This window comes from Acanthochromis polyacanthus, chromosome 5 (genome assembly GCF_021347895.1).
Source record: "Acanthochromis polyacanthus isolate Apoly-LR-REF ecotype Palm Island chromosome 5, KAUST_Apoly_ChrSc, whole genome shotgun sequence".
NCBI classification, from domain to species: Eukaryota; Metazoa; Chordata; class Actinopteri; family Pomacentridae; genus Acanthochromis; species Acanthochromis polyacanthus.
The window spans coordinates 15,696,163-15,716,930 of record NC_067117.1 but is presented as its reverse complement, the minus strand read 5'-3'; the positions used below and the strand labels follow the sequence as shown (position 1 = coordinate 15,716,930).

The following is a 20,768-nucleotide window of genomic DNA, read 5'->3' as shown; positions in this document are numbered from 1 at the left end:
TTTTGCTGTCACTGAGTCAAGTAAAACCAGTGTTTCCTCTGTTCTGCTTTTCTTTTATTCTGTATTCTCTCTTTGTAACATTACCGGAAACTCAAGCAGCAGCTGTGGAAAGCTGTTTTGTATGAGAATCTTTTGCTGCTCAAGATATTTTCTACAAGAGACATTAAGATTTTAGTGGTATATCCTTTAGTCCGGTTCAGATATTTATTCAAAAAAAGTTATAAAAGCTGCTTTAAAATGCCCATTTACTATATCTATCAATGCTAAAAACAAGAGCCAATAATAAACCTCCTTATCAATCCTTGGTCCTACTCCATAATAAAAACAACGCCAACACAGCTTGATGCAGTCAATAGTTCTTGCATAACATGCACTTTTATGATGCCCGTAGTATTCATTTGTTAAAGCTTTCACAGAGGGGTTAATGTTTTTTTGCGTAATTAGCGATGACGTTGTATTGGACTGCATTGCTAAGGTATGCCCCCTTTATGGATGTGAATGGTAAGAGCAAAAGAACAAAAAACTGGAATACCATAACTTCAAGAATAAAAAATATATTTCAAATGTGTACTAGAAAAATGAAAAATTAACATTTTAAAATATGTAAAGGTCAAATTGCGTTAGACTGTACAAGTGTATAACCACTGGGTAAGAACATGACTTTATGCTGCTATTTTTGGGAAGGTGTGAAAAAGCTAGTTGAATTTAATTTGAATTTGAATTTGATTATATCTGAGAACTTCATCTTGAAGTCAGTGTTCCTTTAGTTTCCATATCATTGACAGACTTTTTCTTCTTGCACTAATGAGACAGTCTGAAGCCACTTCAGCAGCTCTGTGAGGTCACACTTTGTCACTGTGGTGCTTTGAGCTAAATGTTAACTTTACCACCCATCCAGAATTACGGTGTCGACATGCAGATGTTTTCCAGGTTTAATGTTTATTTACCATCAGAACTATGAAAGAACATATGGAATTATGTAGTAAACAAAAAAGTGTGAAACTAGAATATGTTTCATATGTTACATTCTTCAAAATAGCCATTCTTTTGCTTTGATTACTGCTTTGCACACTCTTGGCATTCTCTTGATGAGCTTCATGAGGTAGTCACCTGAAATGGTCTGAAGTAACCGGTGTAGGGTTCACTCTGCGGTCCATCTCATCCCAAACCATCTCGATTGTGTTTAGGTCAGGTGATTGTGGAAGCCAGGTCATCTGACGCAGCACTCCATCACCCTCCTTCTTCTTCAGATAGCCCTTACACAGCCTGGAGGTGTGTTTGGGGTCATTGTCTTGTTGAAACGAACTTCTCCTCAGCAGCAGAGGTGACTCTTGGTCTTCCTTTCCTGGGGTGGTCCTCATGTGAGCCAGTTTCGTCGTACAGCTTGATGGTTTCTGTGCCGCACTAAAATCTGTGTTATTGCACTTAAAGATACATTCAAAGTTCTTGAAATTTTCTGGATGAACTGACCTTTGATGGACTGCGGTTTCTCTTTACTTAGCTGATTGGTTCTTGCCACAATATGGATTTTAACAGTTGTCACAAAGGGCTGTCAACTGTGAACCAAACTGACTTCTGCACAACACAACGGATTATCTCAAGCACATTAAGAAGGCGAGAAATTCCATGAATAAACCATGACAAGTCACACTTGTGAAGTGAAAACCATTTCAGGTGACTACTTCATGAAGCTGACTGAGAGAATGCCAAGAGTTTGCAAAGCTGTCATCAAAGAAAAAAGGAGGCTACTTTAAAGAATCTAAATGATAGATTCTAATATTATGGTTTGTCGAACACTTTTTTGTTCACTACATAATTCCATGTGCATTCTTTCATAGTTTTGATGTCTTCAGTATTACTCTACAATGTAGAAAATAATTAAAATTAAAAAAAAAAACATTGAATGAGAAGGTGTGTCCAAACCTTTCACTGGTACTGTACATTAGTTGCACATCATATTTTTGCCTCTAGTCATCCCACACCCCTTACTGCACTTGATGGTTTTGCAAGAGTTTAGTCAAAACTTGGGCATTAATGTCTGGCACTAATAATATTAATGATATAAATGCGCAGAATTCCCAAGGTGCATTAATAATTTCTTTAAATCGGACATTAAATCCAACATGTATCTATAGGAAAGGTTGCCTTCACTACGAGTACATACTATCAGAGTGTAAAATCAAACTTTTCTAAAACAACTGGAGTAAATCTTAGAAGACAGGAATCAACAACAATATGTGCAAAAAAGCAAGACAGAAACGTGAATAGATCAGCTGTAGCTTTGGGGAAATTGGAGCCTGTGTGTAATTTTAAATGCCTGTGCACATTGGCACTGTGTCTTTGTTGCAGATTTGTAATTAAAAGTTTGGTTCCACCCAGCAGAGAGCTGAACACACATACTAATGGGACAAATACTTATTGAAATGTCTGAGATCTGTCAGGATTACAGCCACAGCAACCTGTTTGAAGGGAGCTCTCCCATTACAAGACTTGCTGCTTCACCTGCTGCTGCTTCTACCCTCTGCGAAGCCACCGTGTGAAAATGAAACAACGAAATATGAAAGGGAGTTCTCACCTCCCCTGAACAAAAACAAGGAGATGGATCTTTAATTAAAGGTGAGAGGTAATACCGCTCTGGAAGAGGAGGATCTTGCTGAACGTGGTGCAGATGAGAGGTTGGAGAGATGCTGGACAGCGAGGTGAGTTGGGGGGGGAGTCGGTGGGGGTTGTATCTCAGCAGTGTCTCCCCCCCTCTGAGTCCCAGTGCTCCCTCCTTGCACATTCCAGTGTTAAGTTAATTGGACAGGGAGAGAGGGCTGAGGAGAGGAGGGAAGCGTTCAGCCCCATTAGCAATCCCCCTGTGGAGGGCTGAGCCGAGAGGATCACAGACTCACAAATAGGAGGATTAAAATAATCAATAGGCTTCACTCTCTCTCCTTCAATACAGACGGGCACGCCACACACACACACACACAAACACACATGCACACACGCATGCACGCCGTCACACAGATATGCACACACACGCTCATGAGCAAATACAAACACACCAAGAGTCTGAGGAATACTAGTTCAAGGAGCACTACTCTTCCCAGTGTTGTCTCTGGACTTTCACAAAATAGTCTGGGTCATGTAAGACACACACACACACACACACACACACACACACACACACACACACACACACACACACACACACACACACACACACACACATACTCACATTCTTCGTTAATGAAGGTTAATTTCAGCCTCCGTCTAACCAGTAAAAAGGTCAGAGACATGGTAACAGTCTGATGTATCTTTTGCTCAGTAATTTTTGTACTTTCATATCTGCTGAATTTCTCGTGACTTTTAGACCAAAGTCCATTTTTTTTCCAAAGGCTCTTCTGGATCCACTTATTATGAGGGTATGAACAACTGAAAAATAGTTCTATGATCCTATAAAATATTTCATTAAGAGTCTCACAAACCAGGGGCTGTTTGTGTTCAGGTAGTTATTTTCTTTCTGTATCTTGCAGGGATCCATATTTTATCCATATTTGATTTTTGCTGCAACACTTCCACAACATTGCAGGTTACGTTGAGAGGATTATCTTGTCATATTTTTGGTCGCACATTAAACATCAAACATCAGTGAAACAGCATTTTTTTAGTTAGGTCTGCCGTTCCCTTAATCTATTGCACTAATTGCAAATTAATTAAATGCATTATTCATACATATTTATACAAAAACAAGTACTTCACAAGCAGAAATCAGATGATGATTGGAAACATTTTGCACATTAGAGAACAGCAGGTACCATCTGACCTGAGCTTTCTGATGACCCTTAACTTTTTCCAATATGACCTTTTTTTAAATAAAGCTCTGCGCAGTTGCAACTGTTCATGTTATGCTGTATATACCAATTAATTGTGCATCTTTTCAACCATGATTTTATTTCTCAGAGTGTTTCTTTTGAGTATTTTAGAAGGCCTGATGTAAAAAAAAAAAAAACATTATCCAGCACACACACAAGCACATAAAAATCAGTCCAAAAAATATATTTCTGTGTATTTGTTCTTGTTTCTTATAATTTCAATCATCCTGAACCCCTTAGAGAGGTTCCAATCTTCATGTAAAGAGTCACTGTTTTCAACAGCAACATTTTCATCATAAAAAGGTTCTTCATTATGGTCAATCATATATTTTTCACCCTTACATACTAACTGTATTTATGACCAGGCTAATGATGGAATTTTTAAAAAACAGAAACACATAATAAATAGCACTTAGACCAGAGTGTCAATTAAACTAGCTGTGAAATAATAAGAAATATTGTGCAAACTATGCAATCAAGTGCTTTCACAGTTTATATCAAAATAATGGACTGATAGAAGGCCTAGTGAACAATACTGGATTCATTTGAACGACTGTCAAACAGATTAGAAAAAAGTATATTTTTTGGTAAAATCAACATGTCTCCTTGTTGTTACTGAATCAAAAACACTTTTTAAAAAAAGTGCATTCATTATATGGATCTTATTCCATTCACTTATGCCTCCACAAAGCCTCCTCGCCTGTCCTTTTTTTTCCAAGTGTCTCATCAGCTCACTCACACAGGTTCTGCTGCAGGACTCAATTCACTGGTAAGGACGTCATTCATTTCCAATTAAAAAATAATTGCTATTATTTTTCTTAATTCCCTTTTTCTGACAAATTCACAGGTAAGAGTTTTATTTGGGGGATTATACATTCTGCCTACGTGTGTAGCCTGCTTGAGGCGTAATCAAACTCTTAATCAGTTACAGCGTGGAAGCACAAAGTGAAGGACCGAACTCCACTCATGGCGGCAGCATCATACTTAATGTTTTCTAATTCTTATTTTTACTTTCTCTTAGAACATGTGCTGGCAACACTTGATACAGTGCCTTAAGCTACCTGTTGATTTGGAAAGTAGTTCTGAGTGTGCAAAGACACAGACAGACCAGCCAAGTGATTAAACCAAAGTGATTCAGCAGCTCAACTTCTGTCTAATTCTAGCAGACGGCATCACATCACACCGATGCTGGCTTCCCTCCACTGGCTCCTTGTTAATTTTAGAACTGGTTTTGAGATTTTATTGATCACATTTAAGGCTTTTCAGGGTCTAGCACCGAGCTACGTATCAGAAATGCTGACCCTATATGAGCCTATTTGCAGCTTTAGATCCTCATGTGAGGCCCTTCTACCTGTTCCAAAGTCAAAGCTTAAATCTGACAGTGACCAAGCTTTTGCCATTAGGGCCCCTCAGCTTTGAAATGACCAACTTGAGGATACAAGGCTACATAATAAGTGACTTAAAAAAAATTCTTAAAAGTAATTTTTATAGACTTGTTTTAGAGTGATGCAATTAATCTTACCCTCTTTTACTTTATTTCATTTATTATTATTTTTGATTCTTGTGTCTTTGGTTTTCCCCCTATATTTTCTTATAGTCTAGAGGCTTTTTGTTGTATTGATTCATTTATATTAAAATTCAGTACCTTGCATGTTGTAAATCATATTGTTTACCTTGTTTAATTGTGCTTCTCCACTTTCTTTCTGCTTGGCCTGACTGGTCTTCTGTTGTTTAATCATCTATCTGAGAGTCTCTTTTTAACCTGTCCATAAAGTACTTTGTAGGCTCTGCTTTTTAAGGTACAGTGTAGATAAAGTTATCAGTATTATTTGCTTTTTATTCAAAGAACATGAGCTTTGCAGGCCTGCAGAATGGAAACATTAGCTGCAGCACTCCGTCCCCTGCTGTCCGCTGCCTGTCATTACAGAGACTGCAGTACCTCGGTGTGACCGCTGGGGGCAGGCAGCGTCGACTAGTTGTCTGCAGGCAAAGATGGCGGTGCGGAAGAAAGACGGCGGCCCGAATGTAAAATATTTCGAAGCGTCTGATACCGTTTCTCAGTTTGATAATGTCCGCGTCTGGCTGGGAAAGAATTACAAAAAGGTACTGAGCGCATGTTTTGTAACCATAAACCCTGAGCTCCCGTTTTCAGCCTGTAATGCGGGCTCTTACCTATTGGGCAGCGGCAGTGACAAAGAGAGGAGGGAGGGTGCCGCTCAGCGTCCAGCTGTTTGATTCACCCAAGCCGGGATACAAAAGGATGCTGAGCCAACAGCTGCATCAGATGCAGCCGCTAATGGCGGTATCCCTGCACGTTATTTTGGCTAAACCGATGCAAAAGCAGCACATAGTCTGACTAGAGCTGGTGGGTTTTTGTAAAAGAGGTGACTTTAGCCGGCCAGCCAGCTAGCTAGCTAGTTAGCTAATCAGCTAACGGTAACAGCTCAGATCCAGATGTTGGCTCTGTGGCGCGCCGCGCTCACTGAAGCCATGGCTGGTGTTGAATAACACTGAGCAGTGTGCTGGCGTTAGGACACGTAGATTTAACAATATGTATGATTTCTTTAATAAAAATACACCAACAGTTATGACGAAATGAACCATATCCCTGAATATATCCCTTCATTACATAGCGCATTACGGCGCAGTATTACACTCAGTGATAAAACCGAAAACATTAAAATCTTCACACCAGCTAACAGCTCGCTGTAGTATTTTTCTTTTTCTTTTTTTTATATGTGGTCTGACCATCCCTCTGTTCTCCCCTCAGTACATCCAGGCTGAGCCCCCCACCAACAAGTCTCTGTCCAGCCTGGTGGTCCAGCTGCTCCAGTTCCAGGAGGAGGTGTTTGGTCGACATGTCAGCAATCCTCCTCTTACCAAGTTACCTGTACGTCCTTTTTCTCACCTTCTAGCATTCTAATTCACAATCATAGACATCAGTTTAACCCCAGAGAGACATTCTCAAACTGCTGTGTTTCATATCTGCAGATGAAGTGTTTTCTGGACTTCAAGTCAGGAGGGGCTCTCTGCCACATCCTGGCTGCTGCCTACAAGTTCAAGAGTGACCAAGGATGGTAAGGCTTTCTTTCTAGCTGATTTTATTCATAGTTTTGATAATAGGGGAGCTCATAATTATAGTGTTAGCGCTTAAAGTTGCAGTGCTCAGTTGGATTTTGGCTATGTTTCCGTTTCGTGTGTAACTCCAGTCTAATTTCCTGGTAGGCGCAGGTTTGACTTCCAGAATCCGTCGAGGATGGACCGAAATGTGGAGATGTTCATGACGATTGAGAAGTCTTTAGTGCAGGTGAGTTTACGTCAGTGCATTTATCTATACATGTTTTGTTATAATTTGCATTGTTTGAACACTGAATTAAATCCATTTTTATTGCTTTTTTCCTACTGCAGGCACTAAATCTAAATGACTGCACAGAAAACACTATTTTTAAAAGGTGTCATGTCTCCTCTGGTTACGTTGTATTTGTGAAACATCTAAAAGCCAGGATGCCTGAGCATTACAGATAGAAATAATGAAGGACTCAAGGTCATGTGGCCACAGTAATCCTCCTTAATCAGTGCTGCAGTTTTACAAGATCATCCTGATCTCCTCATCTGCAGAGACAGACAGAGTTCTTGTTTTAATGGAGCTTATATGCAACGAAATATACTTGTTTTCTCTGCATGTTTGAATTAGTTCTTGTACATGCATTACTTTAATTAATCTATATATCTGCTGCATTTCTTCCAGAACAATTGCCTGACTAGACCTGTCATCTACCTGAGCCCTGACATAGAGCCAAAACTGCTCGGGAAACTGAAAGACATCATCAAAAGACATCAGGTGTGTTGTCATTAGTAGAGACAGAAATGTTACTCCAAGCACTATTAGTTACAGTTTGTTTTAAAACTTAAACCATGCTTACTTGTGTTGCCCCCATTGAAGTAAAGTTGAACAGTTGTTGTTTTAGAGCATGAATCGTATTTATGGACTTCATCTTTTGCAGGGCTCAGTGACTGAGGACAAGGCGTCCAGCTCCCATGTTGTTGTGCCCATTCCCACCAGTCTGGAGGAAGGTGAGGCCTTGTGTTGCTAGCTGTTATGTTTGTTATGAATGAGCAGGATCTGTACTAATATAAAACAATTTCTCTGGTCCAGAGGAGTGGGTGCGTCCTGTGATGAAGAGAGATAAGCAAGTGCTGCTCCACTGGGGATATTTTCCTGACAGGTTTGTTCTGACTTGATGCTCAAAGACTCAACAGCAACATGGAGATACGAAGAACATTTAGCATTTTACGCTAAGGTGGAGACTGTTGCCTCATCTTATTGTGAAAATAAAAGACAGTCCGCCGAGTGTTCATTATATCTGCTTCATGACCTGTGAGCCTCGAAGTCGAGAGAACTCAAAAATGTCTTTTATTGCAGTTTAGCAGTCAGAATACCATGAATCATGAGCAAAAAATTGAATTTCTTTGGATGTCTTTTTCTAAAAATGGAAAAAATAAACTTTAATCAACGTGTACAACATTTTTCACCAACATAAAAGCAATGGTGACCCTACATATTTCAGATATTTTACATTTTTATTTTGTTTTCTGTCTGCTCTGTGTAAGAGCAGTCTGCTGTTCCGCCCACTTCAGCTGAATAGTCCTTAAATTTCTGTCATATGACTGTTGGTCACAGCAGAGTCACTAATGGCTTCTCAGTGGCATCAAGGAGCACAGACTTTTTATTTTTTACAGAATTTAGTTGCTGCAAGTGGCTTGTTTTTGGCAAATTTTACATGAGACAAGTACAATAGAGTGATTTTGATGAAATGTAAAACACAGTGGCACACCACATATAGTAGTATTAGTAGTAGTAGAGTAGATCAAGGACTGTCAGAAAGTTAAAAATACTTCCTGTTTTTACAATTTCTGGCTCTGATAGTGTTGTCATTTTGGCATTTATGTTAATGATAACATGCCTTTCAATTCTGCTGGTGGAATTTGGAGTTCAGAGATTTAAAGCTACAGATTGCTCATCCTGTTATGGTTTCTTAAGCCCGCACATATATTTTTGCTCCTGACTCGACCTTTGACCCTCTCCTCCCTGTTCAGCTATGACACCTGGATCCCAGCCAGTGAAATTGAGGCTGCAGTGGAGGATCCTCCCAGCCCAGAAAAGCCCAGGAAGGTATGTGTTTTGTTTCTTGTTCTGTTATGTATCAATATACAATACGTGTCCATTTTTACTTTCTGTCTTAACTTAAACAATATAAAATGTGTTTATTCTGTATCAAATTCCCAAAGTTTAGTTAAAGACATTGCACATTGTTCAACCACATCACAGGCATATCTTGTACCTGCACACTCCACTTCTTTCCTGAGGCTACATGAAACTTCCAATGAGAAAAATATCAAAATCCAGAATACCCCTTTTGCTCAGTGTGGCATTACCTCAGATATAAAGTTATAGAGGCCTTGTGCATGTGTGTTTTTTTTAATCTTTTCTGATTTGACTAGAATTTAAAATACAGGTTGTGTTTGTCTGCACAGCATGTGTCTTTAATGACTGAAGTTAATTTAATGCGTTTGAGTACACTGAGCTGGTAGCTCTCTAGTTGGACGTTGTTACTGCTTTTATTTTGTCGTCTCACTGCAAAACATTCAGTAATGGCGTGCTGTAGCAAATTGGCACTTTGAGTAACAGAGCCTCCTCTGGTACTTAGCGGAGCCATAAATTCAAAGCAGTGTCTGTATCTCTTATTGTATATTCAGAACGGCACTCGCTCGAGGCGTTCACTGCTCTCTAGGACATCATAGAAAGAGCAGTGAAGCATTCAGATATTTAGAGCCGCAGCCACACAGTAATTAGTAAACTGGCTTATTATCACGTCTCTCTCTCTCAGACCACAGTCATGACATGTTTCTGCCAGTCTGTCTTCATTCTGTGCTGGCTTTATTACAAGACAAATCTCTTCTTATAAATGTATTTGTCAAATATGTGTCTCCTGGATTCTCTTAAGTACAAAAAAAACAAAGGCATGTACTCTACATGGAGGTAATATACTGCATTTAATTCAGATTCAGAAAACTTTATTTGTCCCCAGAGGTCAATTAAAAAAGGCACGGAGAGCAGACAGTGCAACAATGATGTAAGAAAAGAAATATTGATAAATAAATGTACAAATGTAGCGCAAATAATATAAGAATAAAAAAGACAAAAAACCCAACTTAGAACATTCTAGTGCAAATACAAATGAACAAGTAGGTGCAATATGGCAATGAGGTAGATACAAGTTGTATATATCGACATAGATATAAATGGCAGAGTTCACAGAAGGTGTGAGTAGGTTTGTATTTGTTTCAGCATTGATCATTAAAATATATATTAAACACAAATGCACTTGTTTTCTTTTTAATGCAGCTGCAGTTGCCTAAATACAACCTTTCCAGTCATACAAAAGAGTAAATTCAACCACACTGACATTGAAAAGTGACCTTAGATCTATAGTTTGTCTCTGCCTGGTTAAACTGGGATGTCAGACGATGACTTTTTTTCCTGGTGGTTGACATGCTTACTGAAAATGCCATTTGGTCTTTGTTGACAGGTCCATGCAAAGTGGATTTAGACCTAGACCAGTACAATGAGTGGATGAACGAGGAGGACTATGAGGTGGGAGAGGGCTGTCCTAAGAGGAAGAGAATCTCTGCCAAGACCCTGACAGACGAGGTCACCACACCCGATGAGAGGAGGGACAAGAAGCCCGGCAGCGCCAAGAAGAGGAAGCGCTCACCGTCTCCTTCCCCAACCCCTCCGCCTCAGGAGAGCAAGAAGAAGAACACCAAAAAAGGGTGTGTGGCCAGATGTGGCTTAATGCATGATGCCAAACTACACATAGACTCAGTAAAAGCAGTGGTATCGGAGAAATAATGCCATATTAAACTGTGTCCTTTGTATGTGTGCTGACAGACCAACGACCCCGTACACCAAGTCTAAACGGGGCCAGAGGGAGGAGGAGCAGGAGGATCTGTCTAAGGACCTGGATGAAGCATCACCCGTTGCAGCATCTGAAGAGGGAAACCCAGCAAAGACAAGTAAATGCAAAATATGAATAAAATAAACAAAGCACAAGCTAAGTTCATTTTTAAATTATGTCATTTTTGGAATCATTCATTTATTTGCATTGATAACTGACATTATACTGAACTTTTTCTATCTGTCCCCCTCCAGACAACACTAAGAAAGATTCTGATTCAACTCCGGTGAAGGGAGGGACAGATATGGGTGAGACTCTTAATATGCACGTTTCTACTTATGTACATTACCACTTGTAACAGCAGATAAAACATCGGAAAGGCTATTAATGTTCCAGTGTGTTTTCAACAAGATCCAGCAATGAGATGTCAATTTATTGCTATATTACGGATCCCCTGTTTATTAATCTATTGTCAGTTTAGTGTTTATTCACCTACCTTTCCTCTGTGTGATTTGAACAGACGAGCAAGAAGATGAGTCCATGGAAACAACTGGAAAGGTAAAGCAGTCTTGAGAAGTGCTAAGACGCATGCCATAGTGTCGGTAGTAATTGTGATACTGAGTTTGAATGTGTGTGTTAAATCAGGAAGAGGAGGAAGGATCTCCGAGTGTAAAGGGGGAACCAGTGAAAGGTTCCGACCTTCATGAGGACAATGTGACTGAGCAAACCCACCACATCATTATACCGAGCTACGCTGCCTGGTTTGACTACAACAGGTAAGAATAAAGCTAGTTTGATTTTCAGAAATGTCTGGGTAATAATAACTATAATTATATTTATAAAATTCAGAGGATGAAAAAACTTTTAAAGGGCAATTTTGCTTGACTTGGCCAGTCCACACATATACATGTTTGTATTAAGTGCAAAACTTTTGTTATTGTAGTGTTACTGACCCCTAAACAGGAGAATTTTGGAAACGCTGCATTTTAGTCTAGATGGGCAAAAAGGAAGGCTTTTGGAGACAATGACACAGACGCACACATTTGGTTCATGATTAAGTCTTAGCCATCAGTATGATTGATTGATTGATTGATTTCTTTATTTTCGTGTGATGCACGAAAGTGTGCCCAACCCTCATGGGTTTACAAGACACCAGTATACCAGCATTGCAACAGTACATTCAAAACAACACAATATTCTGCTGCTCAATCTTTAAACAAAATATGTTGCGTTTTATCCCAGGCCTTGCAAGGAAATTCTGCCATGAAAAAGATTCCTCTTCTAAACCATAACTCTAGTTTTTCATGGTCATCCAGCCAAAAGAAATCAAAATAAACAGAGGACGTCCTCCTCAATTTTTCAAAGATTATTTCTGAATAAGTGCTAAAATGCTCATCTGGATGGCATCCATTGAGAATGAAAATCCATTAACGTTGGTGTAGGCTCAGCTCTATATTATATATGAATGGACATGTTTGTGGAGACAGAATATCAAAAGTAAAGACAGACCTTATAAATATTTCTGTTTTCTCTCCAGTGTTCATGCCATTGAACGCAGAGCCCTGCCAGAGTTCTTTAATGGAAAGAACAAATCTAAAACCCCTGAGATGTAAGTTTTTGCAATATGAAATGAATTTATTCCAGGTGTTTTAAATAGAAAATCACATATGAACAGAAAGTGTTGTCATATCTCAGCTGTTTCTATCCTTCTCTCTTTCAGTTATCTGGCCTACAGGAACTTCATGATTGACACCTACCGACTGAACCCTCAGGAGTATCTGACCTCCACCGCCTGCCGTAGGAACCTGGCAGGAGATGTGTGTGCGATCATGAGGTAGGTGGACGATTGGTGTGAATTTTTCTAACCAGTCCAGAGTAACAGTAAGTGCACAACTGCTTATTTCAGACAACCTGCTGTCAGTAAAGAATACTGTGTGCTTCCTCTTCCACAGAGTCCACGCCTTTCTGGAGCAATGGGGACTCATCAACTACCAGGTGGACTCTGAGAGCCGTCCCACACCCATGGGTCCCCCACCCACCTCTCACTTCCATGTCCTGGCAGACACTCCTTCCAGTCTTGTGCCCCTGCAGCCCAAGACGTCCCAGGTCCGTGCAAACTCACATAAATACACAGATAGACACAGGCACTTAAATTCCAGGTTGTTTCACATCTGCCCCTGTTTCACTGTGGCCTTGCAGACCCCTGCCACCCAGCAGATGATGTCATTCCCAGATAAAGTGAAGGAGAAGCCGGCAGATCTGCAAAACTTTGGGCTGCGGACTGACATGTACAGCAAGAAGACTGGCACTGCAAAGGTAAAAAGTCCAAGAGGATGGTGACAGAATGTTTTTTTCCTGTAATTTGGAATGAATAACTGTCAGTGAATTATATTAACAAAGTGGTATTGATATTATTGTGTGCAGAGCAAGAATGCAGCAAGTTCCATGAGGGATTGGACGGAGCAAGAGACACTACTACTACTTGAGGTACAGTTAGTCTTTAAAATCACCACCATGACAATGAAACAGCCAACATAAACTGAAAACCAGCCATAATAACATTGTACGGGGGAAATGACAACATGAAACGGTAAAGCTAAGTGTTTCTTAAACTCCCCTCAGGGCTTGGAGATGTACAAGGATGACTGGAACAAGGTGTCTGAACATGTGGGCAGCCGTACACAAGATGAGTGCATCCTACACTTTCTGCGGCTGCCCATTGAGGACCCGTACTTGGAGGACACCTCTTCGACTCTGGGCCCACTGGCCTACCAGCCGATACCTTTCAGTCAAGCTGGAAACCCTGTCATGAGCACCGTGGCCTTCCTCGCCTCCGTAGTCGACCCTCGTGTGGCTTCGGCTGCAGCTAAATCTGCGCTTGGTGAGAAGTAGCTTATTTTGACGTTTTTGTGCTGTACAGAGAAAGAAAATGTTCTCGTCATGTTAATTACAGCCACCTCAACAGCTGCTAACGGCACAGTGAGCTAATGTGAAGTGCGTTGTTTCCCGTAAACTTTTGATATTGTCTCACAGGGCATGCTAGGAATGCAAATTTTATAATTATATAAATCTTAGCTTAGATTTGGCCAATTTTTCGGACAGAATAATAAAATATATTATTCATTATATTTTAAAGATAGCGTGCCTTTCAAGCCTCCTGACCGTTTTTTTAGGATCAGATGGTTGAACATTTGTCAATATTACAAGGCATGTTCAACAAAACTTTACCAAGTCTTGTATCAGTAAAATGGGTTGTATCTACAAATGACTGTATTTATTAACACCACAATCCTGATTATTTGCACCACATTAATATCCATGATCTCTCTCTGCCTCCCAGAGGAATTTTCTCGTATGAAGGAGGAGGTTCCTGCAGCGCTTGTTGAGGCTCATGTGCGGCGAGTGGAGGAAGCAGCGAGGGTCAGCGGCAGACAGGATCCCCTGTATGGCCTGGAGGGCAGCGGCATCGCAGGCACTGGCCTGGAGGAGGGAGAAAGACCTGGTAGGACAGAAATGTACATATATACATATACATTGACTATGCACAATTGCAACAGAGGAAATATCTTTAAACACACAGTTAAAACACACGTTCATAAAAAGGAAAAAAAAATTAAAGCTGCAAGCAGCGTTGGACAGGTCCTCGTTTTTTCAGGGTTTCTTTCTTTAGTTTTTTTTCTTTTTCTTTTTTCAAGGGGGAAATGAACAAGATTAAGAAAAAAAGACAAAAAAAAGAATCTGACTTGTCTTCTCTCTAGATGAAAGCAGTGATGAAAGTAAGAGTGACAGCCAATCAAGTGAGGAGAAGAGAGAGGCCAAGGTATGATGCATGTTCACTGTTATACAATGTCAATGTAATGTACAAAGAAATATATATTTCTTGCTTGCAAGTTCTGCTGATCAACTGTTCTAAAGTTTATTATGCTTTGTTTCCCACACAGGACAGCAAAGATGGACCAATTGAGGAGGAGGAGAAGCAGGCGGAGAATGGAAAGAAGGAAGAGGAAAGAGGAAGAGAACCGGAAGGAGAGAGAGAAGCAGACAAAACAGAGTCTGAAATGGGTACGAAAGGTTTGCCTAAGAGATGTCGAAAACATAAAATTGTGGTCAAATATGAAATAAATTCAACTTTTCTTCTGTTAGGTGATGGGGAGAAGGAGAAGGATGGAAAAGAGGGAGCAGAGGAGGGACAAAGAGAGGGGGAGAGTGAGGGAGAAAGGAAGGCTAAGGTGGAGCGTGATGTTGGAGAAGGAAACCTGGCAACTGCTGCTGCCTCCGCTCTAGCAGCTGCTGCTGTCAAAGCCAAGGTGAAGTTAAATATATTATAATCTTAAATTTTTGTAGCTTTAATAACCTGTTTTTAAAAATATGTATTTTATCTAATCCAAGATTCCCCTTCACTTTCTCTACAGCATCTGGCTGCAGTAGAAGAGAGGAAGATCAAATCTCTGGTGGCTCTGTTGGTTGAGACCCAAATGAAGAAGCTTGAGATTAAATTGCGGCACTTCGAAGAACTGGAAACCATCATGGACAGAGAGCGGGAGGCTGTGAGTGAGGGGATTTAGGGATATGTTATATGCAAAGTGGATAGTGTGTAGTTTTGTCAAATCACTGGACTTGTTCCTGTTCTGTCTGTGTGTGCAGCTGGAGTATCAGCGACAGCAGCTGCTGGCTGACCGTCAGTCCTTCCACATGGAGCAGCTGAAGTACGCTGAGATGAGGGCTCGCCAGCAGCACTTCCAGCAGATTCAGCACCAGCAGCACAGCCAGGCCGGGGGTCCTCATTCCAACCAGGCAGCCTCAGGCCCGCCAGCCCAAGGGGTAGCTGCAAGCCAGCCAGCTCCCAGCACACCAGCGCCGCAGCCGGCCCCCAGCCCTGCACCACCAGCCTCCTCTGCCCCGCCCTCTGAGTCCCAGCCTCCCCAGGGTGCTCACACCTCACCCCCCTGTCCCCCAGGCCAGGCCCCGGCTGCTCACTCCAGCTCCAGCACTACACCTGTACTCCACGGTGAGTTCAACATTTAAGTGAAATAGCAGCTTTAATAGTAGTTACTGATGAGATAAAGACAGAATGTTTAGCAGTCAGTTCCACCTCTATCATATTTGTTTTATTTGCTTTTATATTGCTTTTGTCACTGGTGCACATATCACCAGACCAAACATTTTGACAACAGACAACATAAAAATCAAATAACAAAACATTTATAATAGGTCACATAATATGAATCTAGCATTGCTAATGTAACACAGGTGATGTGGCTGTAATGTTAGCATTATATCAGTATTTGTCTCAAATAGCATAGTAATGAATGGTGATGCAGGAGGATGCTTTGTGTTGGATGTCGGTGTGGCCTCAGTAAGCTGACTGACAGACTTGGGCATTAGGTGTGTGACTCTGTGTTCACCCTGCAGCCCTTCAATAGGACTTCCTGTCACCAAACATGTCTCCTCCTCTGCACCTCAGCAGTGCCACGTAGTTGTTTTTTCCGCATTCCTTTTTTTCTCAGTCTTGTTTTCCTTGTAGATGCATCTCCATGGAGACATAATCGGGAGTGTAAAGCTATGGCTTGTCACTATTGTAGAGATGATCCAATTATAACTGCACTTCTTTTCATAGGACAAAACTGTATTTTATTTGACTATCTAAATGCAAATTTTCTCCATCTGAATTCTGATAAGACAAAGCTGACATGGCTTAAGTGAGAAATAGTGGTGTGACTTTTGACCAGGCACTAATCCTGGACCAACACTTTTCCACTTGAGAACTGAATCTAAATTCAGGTAACTCAGGATGAGATAGAAATGAGAATTCATGCTTTTATTTGATCCCATCCAGACTCTAGTGATTCCTTAGTGTTTCTTATTAATTAGCTGGACAGTGGCAGCAAACTGTCGAGTCTAATTGTCTCATGCCGCTTCATAAATAGCAGAATTGATGTTTAAATGCAGTGGATCAAGAAATAGTTCCCAGTGTAACAGCTCTTTGCATTTATAAAGAATGGACTTTGAACAATTTATTATAATGATAGACCTAACAAAGAATACTGCATTGTTTTTAAGCATTGCTTCACCTCGGATATCATTGCAATGTAGTCAGAACTCTGTAGAACACCAGACCAGATATTTATCATTGTGACACTGCATGAACAGAGCCCTTTTTTATTTTCTGGGGCAGCGAACATCACACACAACGTTTGGACAACTGTTACACTGAAATATGAGCCTATCCAGGCTCTTCATGGCTGATAACAGTTACCCGGTCACCTCTGTCAACATGTACCTCACCGTGGCTGCAGCTACGTGATGGCAGTGTCGTTTATCACACACCCACAAGAGAGATAGTCACTCATTTTTCAAAACAAGGCCACACTGGAAGTTTGTCGCTTCCAGGTTACCCTCAAGACCACCTTCCTATTTATTAGTTCATTTGTCACAAAGTCTGTAAAACAATTACATTATTTACAGTGGAGCTGTATTAATAATTCAATTCATGAGTTAATTTCAATATTTCAATGTCATTTCAATCTAAACTAATTTCAGCTGCTAAGCTCTTGTCCAGGTCTGCAGAGAGGTCTCATGTAATGCAGCTGATGATCTCTTTACACTTGAAACTACTCATTCAGTTCAGAATTCTTGTTGACACTTTAAGAGGCGTTCACTCTGGGACTTCTGCCTCCATTAGAGATCTCCTGCAGCCCTCACATCTCCACTGTCGGTCTCTGGCGTCCTCTGATTGTGGTTTGTTGGTTGTTCCTTGCTCCAAACTCAGAACCAAAGGGGGCTGTGACTGGGAAGTGAGCATTGTATTGTCAGACACCGGCACCTCCAAATTGTTGAGATTTTCAACATTTGTTCTCCTGTTTGACCCCTCACAGAGCCCAGCGCCCCTCTCCCCGGGGAGACGCTCCACCCTTCGGCTCCAGTTCCTCCTCCCCAGTGAGAAAAAATGAATTGCCTGAGAATCCGAATGACTCTGACCACTTGAATCCTGCCTGTATCATCTGAAATGAAGAAGTCATCAATTGAAGGAAGAGAACACATTTTACATTTTCAGTATTTTTTTCCCCCAAAAAACAATTTGATGTGAGAAAGAAAAAAAACATCTAAATCAGTCCACCTCTACGTTGACTATCTGTTACAAAGAGAAGTCCTTTTCCAACTTAATCGACGATTGAAGAGAATTCATCCTGTGTGGTCGACTGGACAGCAGCATCTCACGTCATCATTTTCAGCTTAACACCAGAGAACTGATAAACTTAGGAGGTCTCACCGACATGCTGGCACTCAAGGAGAAGAAGAGAAAAGACTCATCTTGTGTTTTCAGTGTTTTGGAAATTGTTGCATTTATTTTCCTGCAACAGTTTGTCACAGCTTGTGAAGTCTCGTGCTTCATAACCTCTCCAGTCCCCCTCTCGTACTCCAGGTACTAAAATATATGTAAGAAAAAAAAGCACTTTTAATATGTTTCCCGAGGTCTCATCGAAAGACTTGAAGCATCCATGAAATTGAACTTTAGCACTTATAATATCGTCCTTTTGTTGTCTTAAGTACTTTTTCATACTGAAGGCTTTGAAGACTTGATTGGGAATCTTAGTTTTTCCTCTGTTTTTATTTGTGTTACATGGACAAACGGTCACTCTACAGGGTCTGGCCTGAAGGTCACATGTCTAAAACCAATGAAAAGTCTGTAATGAATGAAAAAGATGAAAGTTAATGAAGCCAGTTTGAAATTAAATGAACTTAGTTTGGATGCAGTTTGAGAAAAAGCGTACTGTAAACTGGATTTTCTGTTACAAACACACCATTTGTTACCCTGTAATGATAATATGAGAACTATCTGAAAGTACTGACAGCTTGAGGTCCTGGAAAGACCTCCTTTTAAATGTCTTAACATGTTCATGTCCCACACTTTTCAACAGCACTTACTGAAACCCGCGACAGTGTGGAGCTTCATGTCTTGCAAGCGCGGATGAGCTCAAAGCATCCGAGCTGCAGTTTTGTGAGGAATGTAGTTTTGTTCGAAAGGAATGACTGAAAAGAAAGTCTGGGAATAATACTGTACTTCTATTAGCGACCACATACGTGTTTATTCAGAATCTGATTTTGTGTTGATTGCCAAACCAAAATGTTTTTATAGTCATGCTTATCTCACGTTTACTCGGTGAGTTTTATTACGGTTACTTGGGAATAGAGAAGGATTTTTAGCAGCTTGTTTCTTCGCCGGTGCATTTCACGTTAAAGATGGAAGAAATGTTAACGCTGTCAAAAAAAAACAAAAAACAAGGGAGCACCTTAAACAGCTGACAATGGAGAATTGTGTCCTTAATATCTGCAACAATATCCTCACTTTTTATCCTATCAATTTTTATATTTTTTACTGTCTGTTTTTCCATCCTCTTTCTTTGATATGTCAACATTGTAACTGTATTATTACCTTTGTAGCCTATATTTACCCTCTCCACCGTTGTGTATGATTCGGACATTTCTGCTGGACCTGTCCGAGGTGTGGCTGTGAGCATGTGTGTATGTGAACGCATGCCATTGAGACCTGTAAACCATATTACCCTTCAGTTTTTCTTTTCAGTGCCATCTGTTGTGTGTTCACTGAGTTTGAAGAATTTTAAAAAAAAAAGAGAGAGAAGAAAAAACATGCATCATTCTGCACACGGCACGTCACGTCGGTGTCATGAAATATACTCCAGTCAGATGGTGAAACTTTACAGTTAATGTCCGTCAAGCCAGTATTGCAGTCCTCACCACAGCTGTGAGCCTAAATGGACTTCTTTTATCTGTGTTATTATTACATTGTGTGGATTTTGTGATATGAAATAAGTGTCTGTTCAGTTTCTGTATGTTTTTCACTATGCTGAAGGTAGCAGCAATTGCGTTGATCATTATACAGTAGAAATCAATTTTTTCCTCGGTAAATCATCGCATTAGTGCTGACAGTTACTCTGGCAGTTTGTATTAAAAAAAATGTCAAAACAAAACAGGTTTTAATTACAAAATGTTTGGGGAAAAAATAAAGATGTGAAGAGGAGTCATTGTGTTGAGCGTTTTTTGACTGGCAACACAAATGGGGTCATTTTGATGCTTCACAATAGGAAAGAAATGCTACCTTTAAAAAACATTATTAAAATAGTTACATTTTCTAGCTATATAGATAAAACACACAGATTAAAAAAAACATTTGTTCAACAATTTTATTTTGAAAACTTTGTAAATCTGTAAAATTACTTCAAATACATTTCTACTAATTGTCATTAACTATCAAATTCTAGACATACATTATATATTGTCAAAAGTATTTGCTCACCCATCCAAATGATCAGAATCTGGTGTTCTAATCACTTCCATGGCCACAGGTGTATCAAATCAATCACCTAATTATGCAGACTGCTTTTGCAAACATTTATGAAAGAATTGGTTGCTTTCAGGAGCTCAGTGAATTCCAGCGTGGAACTGTGATAGGATGCCACCTGTGCAACAAATCCAGTTATGACATTTCCTCGCTCCTAAATATTCCACAGTCAACTGTCAGCTGTATTATAAGAAAGTGGAAGTGTGTGAGAACGACAGCAACTCAGACACCAAGTAGTAGGCCACGTAAACTGATGGAGCGGGGTCGGTGGATGCTGAGGCACATAGTGCCAAGAGGTGGCCAACTTTCTGCAGAGTCAATCACTACAGACCTTCAAACTTCACGTGGCCTTCAGACTAGCTCAAGAACAGTGCTTCAGCAGAAAGCTTCATAGAATGGGTTTCCATGGCCGAGCAGCTGCATCCAAGCCATACATCACCAAGTGCAATGCAAAGCGTGGGATGCAGTGGTGTAAAGCACGCCGCCACTGGACTCTAGAGCAGTGGAGACGCATTCTCTGGAGTGACCAATCACGCTTCTCTATCTGGCAACCTGATGGACAAGTCTGGGTTTGGTGGTTGCCAGGAG

General features: G+C 40.5%; 1 protein-coding gene across 1 annotated transcript; it reads left to right on the top strand.

Annotated features, from left to right (window-relative positions):
• The first annotated feature begins 5,826 nt into the window (after positions 1-5,826).
• Positions 5,827-19,859, top strand: smarcc2 (SWI/SNF related, matrix associated, actin dependent regulator of chromatin, subfamily c, member 2). The gene is given in 26 exon segments (XM_022203902.2): positions 5,827-5,963; positions 6,631-6,750; positions 6,852-6,937; positions 7,086-7,167; positions 7,609-7,701; positions 7,865-7,934; positions 8,017-8,086; positions 8,958-9,033; positions 10,451-10,463; positions 10,466-10,694; positions 10,813-10,937; positions 11,074-11,127; positions 11,340-11,377; positions 11,465-11,595; positions 12,357-12,428; positions 12,540-12,653; positions 12,772-13,135; positions 13,244-13,306; positions 13,442-13,700; positions 14,160-14,321; positions 14,578-14,639; positions 14,761-14,881; positions 14,963-15,126; positions 15,232-15,366; positions 15,464-15,827; positions 17,695-19,859. Coding segments are annotated over 26 exon segments (3,243 nt in total). The 5' UTR covers positions 5,827-5,852; the 3' UTR covers positions 17,760-19,859.
• Positions 19,860-20,768: the final 909 nt, after the last annotated feature.